Source organism: Musa acuminata, chromosome BXJ2-11 (genome assembly GCF_036884655.1).
Source record: "Musa acuminata AAA Group cultivar baxijiao chromosome BXJ2-11, Cavendish_Baxijiao_AAA, whole genome shotgun sequence".
Classification (NCBI taxonomy): Eukaryota; Viridiplantae; Streptophyta; class Magnoliopsida; order Zingiberales; family Musaceae; genus Musa; species Musa acuminata.
Window position 1 is genome coordinate 32357307 of NC_088348.1, and position 20515 is coordinate 32377821.

General features: G+C 39.1%; 3 protein-coding genes and 1 long non-coding RNA gene across 5 annotated transcripts; 2 read left to right on the forward strand and 2 right to left on the reverse strand.

Moving 5' to 3' along the window:
• Positions 1–18: 18 nt before the first annotated feature.
• LOC135626920 (acetylornithine aminotransferase, mitochondrial-like) lies at positions 19–2968 on the forward strand. Its single transcript, XM_065132753.1, has 3 exons — positions 19–825; positions 1349–1783; positions 2259–2968. Exons 1-3 carry the CDS (start codon positions 400–402, stop codon positions 2799–2801), a joined length of 1404 nt encoding a protein of 467 aa, XP_064988825.1. The 5' UTR covers positions 19–399; the 3' UTR covers positions 2802–2968.
• Positions 2969–5342: 2374 nt separating this feature from the next.
• Positions 5343–5927, reverse strand: LOC135626924 (uncharacterized). Its single transcript, XR_010492502.1, has 2 exons — positions 5789–5927; positions 5343–5703 (listed from the first exon to the last, which is right to left on the reverse strand). It is a non-coding gene; the product is annotated as an uncharacterized LOC135626924 (long non-coding RNA).
• LOC135626923 (xylan O-acetyltransferase 6-like) lies at positions 5526–7252 on the forward strand. Its single transcript, XM_065132755.1, has 5 exons — positions 5526–6091; positions 6163–6334; positions 6417–6613; positions 6694–6834; positions 6895–7252. The coding sequence occupies exons 1-5, from the start codon at positions 5526–5528 to the stop codon at positions 7250–7252; spliced, it is 1434 nt and encodes a 477-aa protein (XP_064988827.1).
• A 1525-nt stretch (positions 7253–8777) lies between these two features.
• Positions 8778–19538, reverse strand: LOC103972344 (AMP deaminase). Of its 2 annotated transcripts, XM_009386647.3 has the most exons (20): positions 18885–19537; positions 17802–17983; positions 16010–16217; positions 14530–14708; positions 14401–14452; positions 14183–14310; positions 13853–14032; positions 13653–13720; positions 13425–13567; positions 13160–13221; positions 12604–12717; positions 11340–11480; positions 10700–10852; positions 10462–10515; positions 10274–10384; positions 9943–10116; positions 9786–9866; positions 9566–9664; positions 9365–9462; positions 8778–9134 (listed from the first exon to the last, which is right to left on the reverse strand). In XM_009386647.3, exons 1-19 carry the CDS (start codon positions 19285–19287, stop codon positions 9394–9396), a joined length of 2601 nt encoding a protein of 866 aa, XP_009384922.2. In that variant the 5' UTR covers positions 19288–19537; the 3' UTR covers positions 8778–9134; positions 9365–9393. The 2 variants fall into 2 exon arrangements, 1 of the variants encoding a protein (XP_009384922.2); XR_001976381.2 differs by lacking the exons at positions 8778–9134; positions 9365–9462; positions 9566–9664 and having other exon boundaries at positions 9943–10033; positions 18885–19538.
• Positions 19539–20515: the final 977 nt, after the last annotated feature.

Consider the following 20515-nt stretch of genomic DNA (forward strand, 5'->3'; position numbering starts at 1 on the left):
TGTGCAATCGGTCAATACCCTAACGCACTCATTCCTCTCGAAACCCTAATCTCCCAGGTCCCAAATATTGCCGCCCAAACCCTAGATTGGATGCTCCTCTTGCTCTCCCTTCTCGAGCTTTCAGGTTGCTCGTTGTTGGAATTTGTGTGTGGCTCATTTCCTTGACTGTTTCTTCGATTGCAATAGTTGTGGGATACGATTGTCCAGACACATTTCTCAATCGATCCATTCGCCAAAGAAACCTTCTTTGATTCTATATTTCTTTGGAAAAAGGGCCGATTTTGTAGAGATTTATATAGATTTAAGGAAAGAAAGCTTTTTTCACCCAAGATTTTGGCTAATATATATAGTTAGGAGTGTAAGAGATTAAAGGAGAGATTTTTTTTCTGGGAAAGGGCGATGAATTCTCTACAAGCAACGCACTTGTTTCTCGTTTTTCCTGCAAGAAATCTCCCTCGAGTCTTTGAGCTGGACAAAGGTAACAGATTCGCATGTCGAGTTAAATCTCCAAAGGTTTCCTCATGCCTGGTGTCGGACGCACAGCAGAAGGTGGAGACTTCTCTGGAACCGGCATCGAGGGAGAGCAAAGAAGTGATGGAGATGGAAAGGAATGTGTTTGTGGGAACGTATGCCCGAGCTCCGGTGGTGATCAAGAGTGGCAGGGGATGCAAGCTCTACGATGTGGATGGGAAGGAGTATCTGGACATGACGGCCGGGATTGCGGTGAACTCTCTTGGGCATGGTGATCAGGATTGGCTGAATGCGGTGGTCGAGCAGGCCAACACTCTTACTCATGTCAGCAATGTCTACTACTCAATTCCTCAGGTATGGTCAGAATAGCTGGGCTGTGATTTTGTTTTGATGAGATTCTTAAGAGACTACAATGGATTGCAGCTCGCCGGTATCATATGGTGGGAGTTGTTTGAGCTTATCTTGTACCATATTCTTTTGGCTAATTGATTATTAGGTGCATTGGACTCTTTCAAATCCATGCAGATTGCTGATAGTACTTTGGGATTTTGTATTAGATGCTAATTGACTAATTAATTACTTATTTGTTTGTTTCCTTACTTTTGTCTCTTAGATTAATAATACTTAAGTGCTTAGAAGAAATCTCTCTTGTTTACTTCCATGGTCATCTTCTTGGAAACAAAACTTTAGTATTGTTGGTGTTTTTTTGTGTTCTTAACATGAATCTATCTCTATGTTCTTGTTGCCGAATAACTAACTATTTTTCCTTACCCTTATACTTAGCCTATTTTTTATTGTGTAACTTAAGTGTAAAAATTCACTTTGTCCAAATTTCATAGTTATTTGTTCTTGTATTGTTAAAGTGAATATATTGCAGGTGACTCTTGGAAAGCGCCTCGTGGAGAGTTCTTTTGCGGACCGTGTTTTCTTTACAAACTCTGGAACAGAAGCAAATGAAGCAGCCATAAAATTTGCAAGGAAATTTCAAAGATTTTCACACCCTGATAAGAAACTTCCTGCTACAGAGTTTATTGCTTTCACTAATAGCTTCCATGGAAGGACAATGGGTGCTCTTGCCCTAACAAGTAAAGAACAGTACAGGTTACCCTTTGAACCTGTCATGCCTGGGGTCACATTCATAGAATATGGAAATAGTGAAGAAGCCAAGAAAGCGATACAACCTGGCAAAATAGCCGCAGTTTTTGTTGAACCCATTCAGGGTGAAGGTGGAATTTATAGTGCCACGAAGGACTTTCTACAGGCTCTACGCACAGCCTGTGATGAGGCTGGTGCTCTCTTGGTATTTGATGAGGTAGGCAGCCACAATTTTTGTTCACACAAACAATTAGATCTTTTCTTTTTGAAACTCTTATTGGTTGCATGCAGTAGCTCTTTGGGACATTATTTATTTTACATACTGGCAATTTGAATGTGTCGCTGGTATGTTCGTCCATGTCTCCTTTTTAAGAGTTTGTAGCCCATGTCAATATTGCAAAGGATGATTTGCTCTTAAATGTTCTAATTCAGTCAGGCACAAGCATCCATTTGGGTGTCATAGTTCCATGTATTAAAATAGTTGCTGATAGAATTGTAACTTAGTTGGAATCTATTTCCTTATTTCGCCATGAGATCAACAGAGTATGCATGGATTATCGTCAAATGCTTAGGATGCCACATTTGCTTCTACTACTTTTTCTTTTCAATCCTGTTCATATTCCTTTATATGCTTATATACACTGTTGGGAATCAAGCTTCTTATCGTGTTCTGGTTACATTCGTTTTTGCAGGTGCAATGTGGATTGGGCCGAACAGGTCATCTATGGGCCCATGAGGCTTTTGGTGTGATGCCTGATATGATGACCCTTGCCAAACCCCTTGCTGGTGGTCTACCAATCGGTGTCGTCCTCACCACCGAAAGGGTTGCTGCTGCCATAAGCTCTGGAGATCATGGGAGCACTTTTGCTGGTGGACCACTTGTTTGTCATGCTGCCCTTGCAGTTCTGAATAAAATCCAGGAGCCCAGTTTCTTGGCCAGTGTAACTAGGAAAGGACTCTATTTGAAGGAACTACTACTAAAGAAACTGGAAGGGAGCCCACATGTGAAAGAAATACGTGGTTTTGGGCTTATCGTGGGAATCGAGCTGGACGTCCAAGCTTCTCCTCTTGTTGATGCTTGCAGAGACGCTGGCCTTTTGGTGCTGACGGCTGGAAAAGGGAATGTAGTCAGGCTGGTGCCTCCATTGGTTGTATCCAAGGAGGAGCTGGAACAAGCTGCCGAAGTTCTAAGTGCATGCTTGCCTTCTCTCGACGGTAATACTTCTAACAAATAGCGGCTTCAGGATGTAAAATATGCATTTTGTATGTACTGTTGATGGTGTCGAACCATTTTAAATCTTGGTTATAAGATTCTAAATGTCCTTATCAATCTTGTGTCTCTTAGCAGAATATGAAACAATCATTTTATGTCCTTCAAAATATTACAAACTTCTTACATTCATAGGCCAAATATGTATACACAGTGCTGTCTTTCCATCTTGTTGGATGCATGGTAAATTAGATGCTTCTCAGTTGGGACTGGGTACAGTTGGCAACTTGGCATATCTGATCTATGGTGGAGTTAGGTATGCATAAGAAAAAGATTGGACTTCAAACAAGAAGCAATAGTTACAGATTGTAATTATTGGAATAATGAAGGGACATAAATGCAACAGAAAAGGGATAGATATGCTCCAATTGATGCAACAGTCCAAACTTATCAGACTTTGATGAAGTAGGAAGTTGAACATAGTGATGGATTGTTCCTAACTTTGCTGCATGCCAACTCATAGTGACTGACCATCAAAGGCCATGCCAACTAATACTTTGGATTTCTTAAATTGTATATACATTTTTTAATGAGGAATACTAATTTGTAAAAAAATAAATTAAATGCATTCTTGTAATATTGTTCTAAATTTAATCAAGATATATTAACAATATGTAGACCCAGCTGAGATAGATGACATGTTATCTTCCATAGACAATGATGAAGTCCAACATCTCAGGATCATAATTCAAACTTGAACTGTGCATTCATCAATGCATAAGGATCTATGAGTACAGTGAAGAGAGTTATACAGAAGATTCATAAAGGACAAAAAACCTCATTGGCAACTTTTGAACTGTGTGAGATCTATTTTAGGTTTGCTTTCAAATTTTAAGGATCATAAAGCAGTATAGTTTATTTTGTGCTCTGATGAGCAAAAACAAACAATGATTGGTTTATTTATTTTTTAAGAAAAAAAAATATAGAGTTTTGACGATACCAGTAAATAAAAGATTATTTTTGTAACTTAAATCTTGATCATCCAAATCAGAAAAAATTAAAATAAACAATATTATTGTGTATTAATGTACTAAGTTAAAAAAAGGAAGGATGTCGACAAAAGTATTCCATGAATATTGCTGCACGGAGTTTATTAGAGTGGAAAAGGACCATCGACTCCACCTACTTTGCAGTGTCAAATTTGGCCATCTCCATTTGATACCAACAGCTGCAGCCACATAGGGTTTACATCCCAGTGATGGTAAACACCAAACTTTGTCTGCATTCATCAGAAAGACTAATTACATATTATATTGATCTTTATATTTAACAAATTTATATTGAAATCCTTATAGTTATGAAATATTTAACTTTATTTATCCTAACATTATTTTTTAACATAAAAATGATGGGCAAAAAAATAATTTTAATATCTCAATTACGTTTTTTGGTGATGACGGATGACACGATACTATTGAGAGTCATGAATGGTTATTATGGTTGCGACCGATGAGAACGACGCAATAGTCGATGAAAACGCTAAAGACTTTTGTGGCTTCTTGCTAGGGAAGGAGAAGAATGAGGAGGGACGGCAATGATGAAAGAGAGGAAGAAAGAAGAGGAAAAATAGAACAACATAAATGTATAGCGGTGTTGTCCTTCGCTGCATCATTGTCGATGTGCGCAACGTAGATGCATCAGTGTCGATGCATATGCTGAGCGATCCTTTCGTCACTTTGCACCTACGTCAGCACCGATGTAGTTATCTGAGTGGCCCTTTCATCATTCTGCATTTGTGTCGATGTCGTAGATGCAAAGCAGTGTCGCTCTTCCCCACATCGTTTTCAGCATCGACGAAGATGCAAAAGCGGTGCTGCTTTGCATTTGCATCTACACTAGCGTCGATGCAGATGCCGAGTGATCCTTTCACCGCTTTACATCTGCATCGCATCGACATAATTATCGATCGACCCTTTTGCCATTTTGTATCTGCTCGATGTCAACGTAATTGCTGAGTGTCACTAACGCAAATGCAGAGCGTTGGCTTCTACGTTGTTATCTTCCTTCTCTCTCTGTCTTACTTATCGTCATCGCTTTTTCTCCTAATCCACAATAGCCATCGATGACCCCCAACAGTGATGTCATCTGTCACCACTAAAAACATAACTGGGATATAAAAATTATCTTTTTCTCCATCATTTTTATATTATTTCTTACGCATACTATATATATTCCATCAATAAAATCGATGATATTAGGATAATAAAGTTAAATATTTTACTTTTATAACTATAAAAATTATAATATAATTTTTTAAAAATTTAAAAATCGAAATACTTAATAGATCTAATTATATTACCCAAGAGGTCTAGCTACATTACCCAATTAGGTAATACGCAATTATACCTCCACAAGGACGGACAACCTCCTTTTGATCGGTCCCCTCTTTGTTGGAAACCTACTCGTTAGGCGTTTGACTCTTCTTCCTCCCATCTGCATCATCCAATTTGTCTCGGTTGACACTCTTCCCAAAATTATTTGACTCATTTGATTAGGCCGTGCGATATGTGAGCTAAATCTACTTGTTGAACTTTTACCACATTTGGCGTTGGGAGAGAATAATTACTCCGAACAAACAGAACAAGTTATTGCATGTGCAATCTTGAATTCATGCGGCTCTCTCCTTTCTTCTCCCACCGATTCACGCCACTTCCTCCTTCCTCTGCAGCACGATAAGCTCCCACGTGAGATGCGATCGCCCTCTCACGGAAGCCTCCTCACGATGAAGCGCTCGCTGTTGTACGGAGGCCGGAGGAGCGGCAGGAACCCCGTCTTCGTCTTCGTCTTCCTCTTCTCGGTCTTGCTTTTCGTCATGCTCAAGTACAACGAGCACGTTAAGTCGATGGCCGAGTACTCCTTCGGCAGTGCTACGGCCAAGACTCAAAGATTAGCCCGGCAAAAGCTCCATGTGGTTCAACTAAGTCGCATGGATGGTGCAGAAGAAGAGCAAACCGTGTCGGAGAGGACGGCGAGTGACTCAGCTGCCAAAGAGCGGCCGCAAGCCGTGCGGGTGCCGTCCGTCAGGAATCCGGTGCAGGAGCCGGAGCAGGCGAAGCCGCAGCGCGCAGTCCTCGACGTGCCGGAGAGCTGCAACCTCTTCGACGGCCGGTGGGTCTACGACGACGTCTCGTATCCCATATACAAAGAACACGAGTGCGCGTTCCTGACGGAGCAGGTGACGTGCATGAGGAACGGCCGCCGCGACGGCCGCTACCAGAAGTGGCGGTGGCAGCCCCGCGACTGCAACTTGCCGAGGTATAAATGAATCCACGATGCCCGATCGCTTGAATCCAGGAGACGCATGAATTATTTGGTTGCCTGTACAGATTTGATGCGAAGGTGATGCTGGAGAGGCTCAGAGGGAAGCGCCTCATGTTCGTGGGGGACTCGCTCAACAGGAACCAGTGGGAGTCGATGGTTTGCCTGGTCCAATCTGCCATCCCATGGGGCAAGAAGACTCTCACCAAGAACGCCTCCCTCAACGTCTTCCGAGCTGAGGTAGCACAAATCTGCAGCCAGAACTCCTGTGAATCTCTGATTGCAACTGGAGCAAGTCCTTGATGCCGTTGCACCGTCACAGGAGTACGATGCCACAGTGGAGTTCTACTGGGCGCCGTTCCTGGTGGAATCCAACTCCGACGACCCCAAGGTCCACAGCATCAGAAACCGCGTCATCACCAACTCGATCGCCAAGCACGGCAAGCACTGGAAGGGAGTGGATTACTTGATCTTTAACACCTACATCTGGTGGATGAACACGCCCGAGATGAGAGTCCTGTGAGCAGCTCTCCACCCGACATAACCTTGAGCTTAATGGCTGGTCCACCGATTAGCAGCTTCTTATTCTGTGGCGACAGGCGAGGAACGGAGTACGGCAAGGTCGATCGGCCCGTAGCCTACAGGAGAGTGCTGAGGACGTGGGCGAAGTGGGTGCGCAGGAACGTGGATCCCGAGAAGACGATGGTGTTCTTCATGAGCGCGTCCCCCAACCACATGAGGTAGGTCCGCAGCTGTACCTCGTCTCGGGTTCTCTCCAATCACTCGGGTGATGGCGACAGGAGTCAGGACTGGGGCAACCCGGACGGGGTCAAGTGCGCGATGGAGACGATGCCGGTGACGAACACGTCGCGGCGGCTGGCGATCGGCACGGACTGGCGGCTGTTCGCGGAGGAGGAGAGCGTGGTCCGGTCGATGCGGCTGCCGGTGTCGTTCGTCAGGATCACGGCGATGTCGGAGCTCCGGAAGGACGCGCACACGGCGGTGCACACGCTCCGACAGGGGAAGCTGCTGACGGCGGAGCAGCAGGCCGACCCCGCCACCTACGCCGACTGCATCCACTGGTGTCTCCCGGGCCTTCCCGACACCTGGAACGAGTTCCTGTTCGCCCGCATCGCTTCACGGCCATGGCGCACCTAAACACGCAAAACTTGTAATAATCATTATTACATCATTACACATAAATATTCAATTAAAATAAATGAAAAAGATCTTTGGAAATTGGATGAACTTAGATATCAACAAGAGCTGATGGTTCATCGAAGCAGGACTAGAACAGGGGAAGGTCTTTGCCGATCGATGTTGAATACAATAAGATACTGGCTTTGTCTGCTAGCCATTATTGAAGGCAGGTGATTGTGCTACGACACGCAGCTGCATATTATTTTGCTGGGTTGGGAGAAACACTTTTGGTGTTTTGCTGTGCGTCTTAACACTATTTTGAGTATAGACAAAGACCAAGAAAAGACTTGCAACTCACTTCATGGCTTGCGGAGTGGACGGCCAGTGACTTCATGAACATTCCAATTGCCTGCAACTGTGAGACACCCATCCGATAGCTTACTCATTCATGATAAGCACTGATTCATGAACAAAAAACATTACTGGCAGAGAAGATAATTACCACAAGTCAAAGGATGCCTCCGCTTGTCTCTGAAGCAAATCAGGCAGACCTGTGTGTGGAATCTGTAGCACATGAAAGAAATACCATATAGTTGTGCACGGAATATGAAATTAAAATGATCAATGAATAGGTTAAAGATGTACCATGTCTGATGAACCCGACCTTGTTCATAGATCTAGACAACCTTATGATCTTTCTGCAGCAAATGAGGCAAATCCACACAATATCCAGACTTCACCAGGAAGCTTTTGGTCTGGTTCTCATGAAAAATGTTGCATTTCTTGAGTCCCAAAATTTTAACCAAGTCATAGTCAGATTCCTGCAATCGAACATTAAATAAAACATGCTTCAGTGGAAATAAACCATTTAACTTGCATGATACAATCTCAGACAATTTGTAAAAGCCATTTCCAACTGTACATATGAGAACCCTACAATAGCATCTGCATGTAGAATTACTTCTCAGACCTGCAATTGACATTTTTACAAGTGTCTGAAGATTTCTAGTAGCACACCTCAAACTTTGAAAGCTTTGAACAGTAGATGAGCCTTGACAATGCCATCAACAAGAACTTCAAAAAATGGCCTTCACCCTCCAAGAATAGACATCATATCAAGTTTGTTCTTTTGCTGTATATGAGTGCCCAAATTTGGAATATGCCTTGAAGAAAATGAAACTTGAATATATCATCAACCAACACATCACAATAAAAGGCTCTTCAGATACATAATGATCCTGCAGCATACTGCCTTTGTGCCGATTTCTGCAGGCTTTTTAAACTTTATGAAGCTGACAGAAAACTTTGTTGTGTAGAAAACAATCAGAACATCTCAGAAAGGCTTTCTTGTATTTGAGACAGGTGACGAGTGAGAAGCCAGAGCAGGGGTAGAGGTGTCCGGGCACCCATTGACACGGGATCAAAGAACCTTACACCCAAAGTTATGGTTATTTTCACAACTCGAATCCTAATCACTTACATCACAAAAGAATAATCTCACTATGACGCAAAAACGCACCCTCTAAGCAAAAGCAGAGGAATATAACACAAATTAATTGCCACATCATTATATTTTGAAATAAAAATTATTTATTCAAGTGTAACAGAGCCAGCTCCGATGAGATCTGAGCCAATACAAAGGAGCTGCCTAGGAAGAGCTCGGCTAGAATCCCACAGAAACAATATCTCTTCCATACCCAGCCATACAATGTGCAGTTTGGTTGACTTGTGGTATGTTTGGTATATCAAGTCAAAATCTGTGCCACGACTTAGACCAATGACATTGTATCACTGTCTCTTCCGTCGCAATTTGGATAATGCATCAGCCAAGAGTGTTCCTCCTATCTCCAATTTTCAGATAATCGATACTCCGCTCATGTTCAAGATCTCTAGATAATTCCTGCACCAAGCAAAGTTCTTCAATTTGAAATTTAGAACATAGAAGAACACTGAGTCCAGATGGCAGATCACTCCAGAATAGAAATTTTGATCAACTGATGGAAAACATTATAGTTAAAAATACCATCCAATACAACTGAAGTAAGGTAATCTATGTAATATAATTTATTTTTAAGTACCATGTTCAACAGAAATATATAAGAACAAGTATTGATTAAGCACTTAACTCACCCTCTATGTTGACTATAATCAAGCTGAGCTTACTTCTCCACTTCTTTTGGTAAAACAGCCTTCCCTAAATAAACTTGCCGCATCTCTTCCCTCCATATCTGCAGGTATGGTGTTTATCGAACAAATACAGCAGGATGATATATTTGGATGGATAAATGGATAGGCAAACAACATAATTAAGAATCAGGGTGGAGTTACTACCATGTCACGAAATTCAAGTCGGATATGAGGCACATTTGTCTTATGGATATCATTCCCATCAGGACCTCTCCTATAGTAATTCTTCCCAATCCAATGCGACTACAAAAAACAAATCAACACATTAATAATATCAACTGAAACATCCAACATGGTAGTAACTGGCACTCCCTTTCATATTCACATTGCAAGCCTCAGTTGATGTGTTGAAACATATTCCTACCTTGAGAGCATGGGAAAAACCAGACTGGTAAACAGAATTTCTGGCAATTTCACACAAGTCACATGAGCTTAGCTTCCACACCTGTAAAAGAATAAGCAACATATCAGGAAAGCATCTGGAATATTTCAAATGGAGTGAGGCAGAATGAATGGATTACCGAAGCTGCAATACTGTACTCCTCCACCAAGGGTTCTTTTGTAAGGTGGATTTGTAGAGGGTCATCCGTTGAAAGAGAAACATTTAGACCTCTGTGGAAGAACATTGGCAAAGGATTTCGATGATAATCAAGAAACAAAGAGTTGTTGCTTAGAGGAGACATTGCCAAACCAATCTGATAGCAAAAGTTTAGCTCAATATTAGTTTGGTACATGCAGACAAATACTAGAACATAGTATAGCAAACTTTCTCCTCTGCAGTACAAATCCCAACAGCGAGTCTGAGAAGAAAAACATGGAAAACCTCGACTAAATCTAATTAGCCTCAATTACCTGAGCAAGATAATACAAGTACTGAAGGACTGGGGACTTTCTTAGATTGATCCCATGAGCAATATTATGAGCACACAGAAAAGTTGCAGCAAGGTGGTCAATGTCACCAGCCTGCAGATAACCAACATCAGTGGTTACATGCTTTTTATGTAAAAGTGATAAATTAACTGGTCCACAATAACATATACCTCTCCAGAATGAGGACGGAATTTGATGGTTGTCATGCCTTTTGACTCACGAAGCTGAAAGCGTAAATGGCAAGGGAAAAAAAAATCAAATTGGGAACAAGATGCAAGTTTTGAATGCGAGGATACATGGGTATATTATCTATATGGAACTATAAATAATAAAATGTCATCCAATTTCTTCTAGTTACGCAAAATAACCATTTTTTCTAAGAGAGGAGAATGGAAATATAACAAGAACCTTGTTCAGTGTGTACAGGTTAGCATAACAATAATATGCATAATACGAGAATGCAGGGTTAAAGACATTCGTCCATTGAGCTGGTGTCGGCATATGCTTTGTTGGACGTCTTTCAGGTTTGCTTTCATCATCCACCAAATCCAACCCCACAACCTGATAAACAGATAGCAGCAAATAATCATGATTTCCTGGAGGTCCAGGAAATAATTATTATATTGAAACCCTAAATATAAAGGACAAAGAAGAAAAATAATTTCAGAAAGCCAGACTAGTCTGACCCTGAACTAGAATATGAGGGAAAATGAATCAATTCACGAGACATATTAAATGTCATACTCATGCCACAACCATTGGACAATGGCAACAAAAAATGCCTTGCCCCAAAAAAATAATCTTAATTTGAAGCTAAGCAGAAGTTTTGTTCTGAGATAATATATTTCTGATCAAGTTTATGGGACTGTCAATATTGTAGGTTATCGATCAAGGGTAACATAAAAGGGAATGCTCATGTAAAATCTTACTAACTACAGTAATGCACCACCCACCATACCACAAGGACAATGCCAACCCTAACAAACAAAGCTATATCAAACAAAAAGTTAACATGTCAAGAGCGAAAAGCGATAAAACAAACAAGTACCTGTTTTAAGAAAACATGTAACTGAGGGTGTGAATCTGGGTCAACTGTAACCTCAAAAAGGGGAAGAAAAATATTGTCAAGAAGGTTTTGAAATGATGTAACTATACCCATTTCCTTGTATACATTGTATAGCCGTGGAATCTGCAAAGGATAAACAGTTGATCGTACTTCTTAATAATTTAAAAATTATGAACGGAATCAAGTAAAGATGAAGGTTAACCATATAGTTGTAAATAATATATCACCCAAATTATATTAAAACATAGGCCACTTAAGATGTCAAAAACTTGATTAGCACACTGCATAAATGATTTTTAGATCTCTGTGCATCATCTTGGAATTATTAACTTGTATAAAGCAAGCTATCAGCAATATAGCAACTTTAAAAAAATTTGAATATATCAATGCAGACCAAGATGCTAAACCTTGTGATTCATGCCTGATAACTAATAAACTAAAACATCCATCCCAGCATCATTAGGCAGATATTATACAAGCTTATAAAAATTAAAGTCATGAATATGTTTCAAGGTGAATGGCACAAATCAAGTCAAATCCAAACTTTCAACCTCCACTTTCTTAAAAAACTAATATGTTAGTCCAAGTCAATCTCTCATACCATGCATGTCCTAGTGTATTGAAGAGTTGCTTGGGAGAATTTGTCTTATATGATTATAGCTCGAGTCATGAACTGAGTTTAGAAAACATTGCAACTATAAAGCTTCTCTATGCACATTGCATGTGGCTAGAGCTCTAGAGTCAGATTCAAAGAAAACAAAAAGAACATGGTAATGTGTGTAACTTGAAAGATTGGTTCTTTTGAAACAAGGCAATATAAGTAATAAATGAGTAATAATGCCCTTTCAATTTTCACAATAACTATTTGCTTTCAGACCCAGCCTTCTTAATGTCGAGTTTCCTTTTTTTTCTTGTTACTCCTATTTTTCTTCTAGATAACAAACAGAAGAACCACCTAACAATTACTCATTAAAGATTCGACAACTGGTCAGCCAGTGTCTAACCAAGATAATATTTAAGGCATGGATGAAATTTGAAACTGCACATTCTTCTCGGATATGTAAGGCAACATCATTAGCACCTAGAAAAAGGGGAAACGCAATGCTGATCACAACCAAGGTTGCAAAAGACATAAAATTAAGTTGAATAACTTGACTTCCGTCTTGTTCTAGTAACACCTTAATACATAGTTCAATACAAAATTGTACAAAGAAAAATACTAGTAGAGAGAGGTGGTAGCAACTACCTGAATTAACCAAACAACATTTTCACTGTACAATTCATTATTCACAATCCAACTAGCAAGTTGGTCCCACTCGCTTTGTTTCCTTCCATATATTGATAACCTATATTCAGCCATCTGAAAGAACATGATGAGGATAGATCTAAGGGTAAAAAAGATCATGCATCAAACGAAACTGATATATTATGTTGCAAAGTACTTAAAGTAGCTTCCTCCCCCAACACTGCAGTGAAAGGAGTCTCATAGCTCTCTCTATGTGTTTTTCTAACGAAATAGTGTAACAAATTTTTTTTACATTCATTCGGATTTTAAAAAAGATACGAAGCAGCATAACACAGGAAACTATCCAGAAGAACATGTATGAACAAGGATGCAGTCATGCATGTATCACTAGTTCATGTATGCAAGAAATTAGGGATGCATGTATCACTAGTTCATGTATGCAAGTAAAACTAGTTCATGTATGCAAGAGATTAGGGATGCAAATACTATTCCTGGTTAACAAAAAAATTGTCATATAATAATGAATCAGAGTTCAAGATCTGTTATAGCAAACCACCTGGTATTTACTAGCAGCAAGGTCACAAAAAACTTGTTTTGTCAGCTCAGCCAGGAAACGCCCTAGTATAAGGACAATATAAAGTGTGTAAGTTACAATATAAAGTCTGCATCAAGTATTAGGGATCTACTTTACTGAAATCATGTAAGCATCAAACATGACTCAACCAATATATCAAATATAAATAAAGTAATTGAGATCTTAAATCAAACTTAGCTAGGCTAGAATTGCACTAAAATAAATTGTGGCCAACAACAATGAATACCTTGTATGAGATTATCCTGCTTCAGAAAAATCTCCCTTAGCCTACTTTGGCCACAAGGATTGTATTTAAGGTTAAACTTGTCAAAACGATGAAATGTGCTCTTGTCTGCATGGACATCTAAGAGATCGACATTAAGATCATACCTGTCTCACAAGACAAAAAACATGTTCTTGTTAATTGTATAACAAGAAAAGGCTTGAAAATAGAAACTGGTAGTAGACATAGTACCCAGTCAAGTCCAAACTCTCAAAAACCTCCTTTAGTGTCATATACGTTCCATCTCTAAAAATCACAACCTAGAACAAACCCGACTGAGAAATCAAATTCAATTTAACAATAAGGCAGTCTAAGTTTCCAACTATTCACAACAGGTCCTTTTTTTCCAGAAAGAACAGCATAAGAAGACAGCAAGAAGTTAACCTACAAACCTCATCAGGTTCTTTCCTCAACTTTGACTTTATAAATCTCAATAGATGCTTCTGGTTCATGCATGCTGAGTGATGAACATGGGTGTCAACTTTCCTGACATTGTAAAAATCACGATGTGGTGCACTTTTCTGTGCAAGAAATTCTCTATCCGCATTGAGCATCAAATGAAGATTAAATTTCTGCAAAGAGATATTGCATTTAATATATCAAAAAAATAAAACAAGTATAACCAATATCCAGCCATCAGGTCTTTATGAAGAAAATTGGATTGTACAATTGAACAGGTACCTTCTCAAAATAATGTACAACAAGGAAAAACATCAGTGTACCTGCTCAAGAAGAACCAGACGGTGATGGCATAATGTTCTGATATTTCCAGCTGCAATTACTCGGAGAATATGATGCAAGTCCGTAAAAAATGTTGTAGCATCAGCCACAGGAAAAAGTCTTTCCTTTGCTGAGGCAAAAAATAGAATATTCTGACTCAAAATAATAACATGGATAGGCAACAAATGTTACAAAGTTAAGCTTTAGTCAGAATTCTTACAATCTTTACAAGCGTAAACATGAACAACCCCATCTACCATACAAAATACATGCTGACACACACAACAAAGAGAATTGCTTAAGATTTTAGAAAATAAAGTTTAAAGACTACACATGGAAAAAGGCTTACATTGGTTTTCTGCTCAGGCATATAGAAGAACGGATTAGGATTAGCCTTTGGTGTACTAGGGTCGGTTATGACTTCTTTCTCCCAAGGAGCACGTTCCTCTCTAAAGACATAAGTTTCTCGCAGCTCAAGACAGTTCTGGAGAATTTTGTAGACCTCAGCTTCATCAGCAGATGGTGTCTCTATGTTAAAAGATCACAAAATGGAAAATAGATTAGGCTAGATACCATACATAACAGGGAAGAGTAACAAAACAAGTTGTGTCCACACCTACTCATGTATGAACAAAAAAAAATATCTAAGTTTCATCATGAGACAATTATCTTAATGACAGCGGCTTATATAACAAATATTTGTCAACCTCCACAACCAAATAGATGACCATATATTAGTAGGACTTAAGAAAAAAATCCAACAATTTAATAGCATCTTTGATGTTGACGATTGTGTTCAAGGATGGAACTTCTGTTTTCAATTTTGCATCATCTATGCAATTTGAGAGGATACTACCTAAACAATATTCACATTGCATGAACAAATAATTGGTCTGAGAGGATAGAAATTCTGCATATATGTTTGATTGATCATTAGATTATCAAAGATATTTTACAGGATAGAAATTTCCCTCTTTAATTGGTCTTCATTGTGGATATTCCTCATTGCCTTCTATGCTACCACCTACATACATCTCAACATCCACATTGTTTGGACATACTTCTATGATATGCTATTATCTTCAGTGCATTTTGACCAATGAAGCATAACTTGCCTAATAAGTTACTTTCAAATTTTTGCTTATATTTAAATAGTCCTCGATGCTTACGCAGAACAGTGTTCCTTTTCATGTTCACGTTGTGAGCTATCATCCAATGGGACACTAAATTATCTACCCGCTACATTGGAAAAGGAGGGTTCATTTCTTTCTTCATCTTTCAGTCTGTCGCTGAGCAAATCTAACAAAAAACAACAGTGAACAAGGCTTCCCTGGGAAAGCCAGTGTAGCATAATACATCTATTATTAGATAAGGTAAAAATTAAGGTACAAAGGAACATTTAGACTACAACAAATAGAAGTCATAATTTTCCAATTATTGGGGATCATCAAAGTATCTCTAGTTATATCGAGTATTCTGGAGTCTTAACAACTATTCATTGTTTCTAATAGAATAACAGCTAGACTGATGCACTAAATAGTAAATATATACTTGACACCTTTTTATTGGGTTTCCAAGGCCAAGGCCATCACCAGTATGTCACATTGCTCAAGATCCTATCAACAATATCTATCTAGATATCAGAAAGAACCCCTATCAACAATGACAAACGATTTTGGAAAAGTGCTTCTCGAGATATGAAATGAAGAAAGTAGTTAGTTCCATCAACTTACCTCTGCTTGTTTGTAGAATGACAGACTTAAACAGGCTAGAACAAAAACAACAAAAGTATATGAAATATATGAAGTCTGAGGGAAAGGAGGCCATACCAGTCGGGGTAATTTTGAGTCTGACAAAGGTTTCTTGTTCAGGCTCTTTTCTAAGAATATCGGCTGCCACTGGGTCAGGTGGTACACCATGTAGATCACCAGATACACTATGAGATCGAATCATGCTCGATGCAGTTAAGGACTTTGGATCCCCATTCACAGCAATATGATCAGGCAAAGCTTGGTATAAGCTCTTACCTTCTTCCCCCTTTTCACAACACATTAAAAATACAATCAGAGATCACCCAGCATTACAGCAAAAAGAAACTGAAAACGTATTGTAAGAGTTATAAATAGGATATCACAGAATTTAGACAAGAAAAAAACAAGTGTTGACTTAAAAAAATCAAGAAATATACTGAAAAACACTATATATATATATATATATATATATATGTGTGTGTGTGTGTGTGTGTGTGTGTGTGTGTGTGTGAAGATTGTAAGATCACAACCACATTAAGGGAAAGCATGAATCAGAAGTCACAAAATTGTGACAGCACTAGTAAAGTGCCATTGAAATGCTAACTTTGTAGCAAGTTAAGACCCGTATGATAAGAACAAAAAAAGTTAATTTAACACAAGGTCTAACAGGACTTAAGGAACAAGGATCAGAAAAATCCATATATTTGAAAAAAATATAAACCGTAAAATGCACCAAAGAAGTAAAACCGAGAAAGATAGGTCATGAAGTAAGCATGAAAAGTAGTCCTAGGGAACAGACACCAGAAAACCAGTCGTCTGGAACCAAGAAAACAAGGGGTAAACTTAAGAAAAGCCTGCAATATATAGTGATGCAAACAGACAAAATTCTTACTGCAACAACAATATATGGATCTTTTGCATAAAGATGTCTGTGGTCAGACTACATGAATCTTTTCGCGCCACTGTGTCTTAAGTAAAGAAATATCCCCAAAATCAACAACGTTCATATCTTTTTTTATTATTTATACTAAAGTTTCTTATCACTGGCTACCTCTCCTCATACCAATGGTCTTAACTTACCTTGTTTAATCACGATATCAGCTGTCTTACTTTGAACATGTCCATAATATTTGAAATGGATTGATTCCCCTCATTTTATATTCTATCAAGACTTTACCTAATTGTCCGTAAATAGAAATATTTCTTATTCTATCTTTTCAAGCATTACATAGTATTTACATCCACCTCATATCATCATCTCAGCCACACTGCTTTTGTACATGTTAGTTGGCCTTAAAACTGTATTATAAAACCTCTGAAGTAATATTTGTAGCTTCCACCAAGTCTAAAATACAAGTCTCAAATGAAAGTCTCTAGGAAATCATGTCAAAAATCACAATGAGAAGGCAGAAACACAGAAATTCTGTAGTTTTTTAACCTTAGTTATAAAACATGGACCCCCTGATTACTTGTTCTAGCAACATGATGACAATGTACTTGGCAATATACCCATGTATGCGCTCATGTGTAAACCTTGATGCATGCTCAGGCACGTGAAAGGAATAGGCAGGTTGCATGTGCTTTTCCAGTCCCCAGATGCTACATGATAGGCACATAGCTTGACCATCTTAATCAGATAAGTCTCTTAGATTTATAAACAGTGTGTTCTTTGTGAAAAGTACCAGACAACAATTCACTCCGAGTGACTGTTTTTGTCAAAAATCCTTTTTATATTTGAGTACGGAATCATGTTGTGTAATATCAACATTTATTGGAAATGTAAAAGCAAACTAAAAGAAACATGACTACAATAAAAAATAACTACTAAAAGACATAATCATTACAACAATGAATACATGAATGAACTCACTATAATTCCATTTGCATGCAAGTAGGCATTGTCAAGTTTACTATCATTTGGCAGATTGTCTTCTTCCTCTGATCCCTCTTGGCTCTCGAAGGCACTAGCACTAGCAACAGGTGATTTAGAAGTCGACCTGATGCCATGTCCACCTCTTTTATTTGAGATTCCATGAAGAGACTGCACATTACCTGATGCATCACAAATGGTTTGCCATTAAACCCATACAACAGAAAACAGTCACATAGGTAATCTCATGCAAAAATTTCTCCCCCAGAAAGAAACCAAAATAACAAATTGCTAACACATTTAAATGGATGGAAGTCCTGATACAAATCAAACAAGAAAACAGAGGCCAAAGAATAAGAAGAGATTTGAATAAATCAATAAAACAAAAAGAAAAGGAACATCAAAAGATCAGGATTGATGGCTTTGAGGAGTTAATTGCCCTACTTGATTCTACGTGTTTGTACTTTTGGCCATACACATCCAGGCACAACAAAACCCAACTCAGTAATCATATACCAATAAAGCCAAAAATTTTAATTGGGTATTCTACACCAGCCTATGGTGGGCTCAAAGTCCTACTTAAGGATCAAAAAACAAGAACAGAAAATGCCCAAGGAGATATGGATGCAAGAGTTAGAGAGGCGTTCTCCATTCCAAAGGGATGGCCACAAATTGTAGCCAATAACAGTAGCATCACTAGAGTGTTGAGATATTATATAGGCAGAAACTTCAGGTCGAATAATGGATACTCATTTATTCCACAAACACATAACGGAAAGAAAGAAAAGAGAACCCAAATAAACAGCTGATATTTATGTCTTATGGATTGCATGTTTGCAATTTCCTTGACAAATTTAAACTTCTTGATTAGCTACATCACCAGAGTCACCAAATTACTTACTGTATCGTTACAAAAGCACGTACTATTAATCACAAGTCTAATTAACATCGTTCTAACCAATGAGTTTGACACAGTAAGCCTCAGATGATTCATCGCGTACATAAAACAACAGTTTTTCTAAGCGTGAAAGATGATATCCCCTCACTCCGGAGAGAAAACAGAGAACAGTGATCCATAAGTACCTTCCGGGACGGTTTGCAGGCGAGGCAGCCCCACAGGAATCGGAAAGCCCCGTGAGTCTAACTCCGCTGCCGCTGCCTCTTCTTCTTCCTCCTCCTCCTCCTCCACCTCCTCCCCGTCCAGCGCCGTCGCCGCCATCACGTCCGGCAGCGACGCCGAACCCCAGCCGCGTCGGTCAGACCCGGACCCACTTCGCCGGTACCCGTACCGGCCCCGCCTCAGCAGGCCCCGCTTGGGCTCATCATCGTCATCGCCACGGCGATCACGGCCGCGTTCCTTCTCGACGGCGCGGGCGAACTCGAGGAGCTGGCCGAGGGTTTTGCGGTGCACGTAGTAGGCAGAGACGGCAACGAAGGATGCGCCTACGAGCGCTGCGACGGCGAGATGGAGGGCGTACGCGTCCATGTAATTTTCCTTGGAATCGCCTTCCAAGTCTCGTTTCGGCTTCACCAAAACCCTAAAACCAGAGGAGCGAGGAGAGAGCGAGAGGCAACCGAGTGAGGGGTTTGGTGTTTAGAAGAGGAAACAAGGTAGCGAAGGGCAGATGTATTTATAGACGCCCGAGAAAGCAGGGGAGACAAGGGAGGCGCACATTCCGGTGGTACAAGACGTGGAAGAGCCAGAAAACGAATAAGATGCCGATGGCGTCGGCACCGCACCTCCGCGATTCTCGAATCGGATTTAAAACAATTAAAATTAAAATTAAAATAATAAAAATATTCTTCTTCTTGTGATGTTAAAAAATATAATATACTAGTAAAATTAATATATATATATATATAATACATATTTAAAATAAAATAGATGGATTTTCCCAAAAAAAACACTCCTCTTAGAGGTTACTATAGATAACCTTATCTTTACTTATTATAATCTTATTTTTATAAAATTTAAATATTTTTAAAATTATCTTTTTCATAAATAGATTTTATTCTTTTTCTTCTTCTTCTTCTTAAGGATAGGGTAAGTAAAGCAAGACCTAAATGCAAGCTAAGGGACGATGATTATGAATTATGAGAAGCGATTAAGATATAAGTTAGGGGCGACGATCGATTACAGGGTGCATCAGTAGGGTGTGTAGGTGTGGAATGTGTGGAAGGAAAAAAAAAGGAAAAAATCAAAATTATAAAGGTTATAAATAATAAAATATTATTTTATTAAAATTTAAAAATAGATTATGAATAATAAGAGTATTATTAATACTAAAAAAAGCTCTAAATGACTCTTTATAGTATTTTTCTAACACTTTAACTATTTCATTTATCTTTTCAAAATACTCAAAAAAACAATCAGTCATCTACTCATGCTTATAAATCGATTTTTAATCTTAATTTTTTTACTAAATTATGTTTTTTTTTCAGTATAATAGAAAACACTGTAACTCTTTGGCTAGTGGATTTTTTTTGTGAATTCTCATTCGAAATCATGTGGAATAATTTCTGTTTGCTTCCAGACATTTTGAGGTTAATCTGAGATCAATCCAACGCTGTGGCTAGTGGATCGGAGGTGGAATCCAATGCTCATATGTCGATCGAAGCGATCCCGTAGGCATTTGCCAACACTGCGAATGTTCGATGGCAGTGTTGCTTGGTTGGATTCGGTCGGAATCCTATGCACGCAAAAGCGGCAGTAA

Excerpts from the sequence above, each read along its gene's own strand:
- LOC135626920 (XM_065132753.1), top strand. The coding sequence starts at position 400 with ATGAATTCTCTACAAGCAACGCACTTGTTTCTCGTTTTTCCTGCAAGA. Across the intron at positions 826-1,348 it reads TCTACTACTCAATTCCTCAG|GTGACTCTTGGAAAGCGCCT; the intron begins GTATGGTCAGAA and ends AATATATTGCAG. Across the intron at positions 1,784-2,258 it reads CTCTCTTGGTATTTGATGAG|GTGCAATGTGGATTGGGCCG; the intron begins GTAGGCAGCCAC and ends TCGTTTTTGCAG.
- LOC135626923 (XM_065132755.1), top strand. The coding sequence starts at position 5,526 with ATGCGATCGCCCTCTCACGGAAGCCTCCTCACGATGAAGCGCTCGCTG. Across the intron at positions 6,614-6,693 it reads ACGCCCGAGATGAGAGTCCT|GCGAGGAACGGAGTACGGCA; the intron begins GTGAGCAGCTCT and ends CTGTGGCGACAG. Across the intron at positions 6,835-6,894 it reads GCGTCCCCCAACCACATGAG|GAGTCAGGACTGGGGCAACC; the intron begins GTAGGTCCGCAG and ends TGATGGCGACAG.
- LOC103972344 (XM_009386647.3), bottom strand. The coding sequence starts at position 19,287 with ATGGACGCGTACGCCCTCCATCTCGCCGTCGCAGCGCTCGTAGGCGCA. Across the intron at positions 13,568-13,652 it reads GAGAGTTTGGACTTGACTGG|GTATGATCTTAATGTCGATC; the intron begins GTACTATGTCTA and ends CTTGTGAGACAG. Across the intron at positions 10,853-11,339 it reads TACATGTTTTCTTAAAACAG|GTTGTGGGGTTGGATTTGGT; the intron begins GTACTTGTTTGT and ends TCTGTTTATCAG.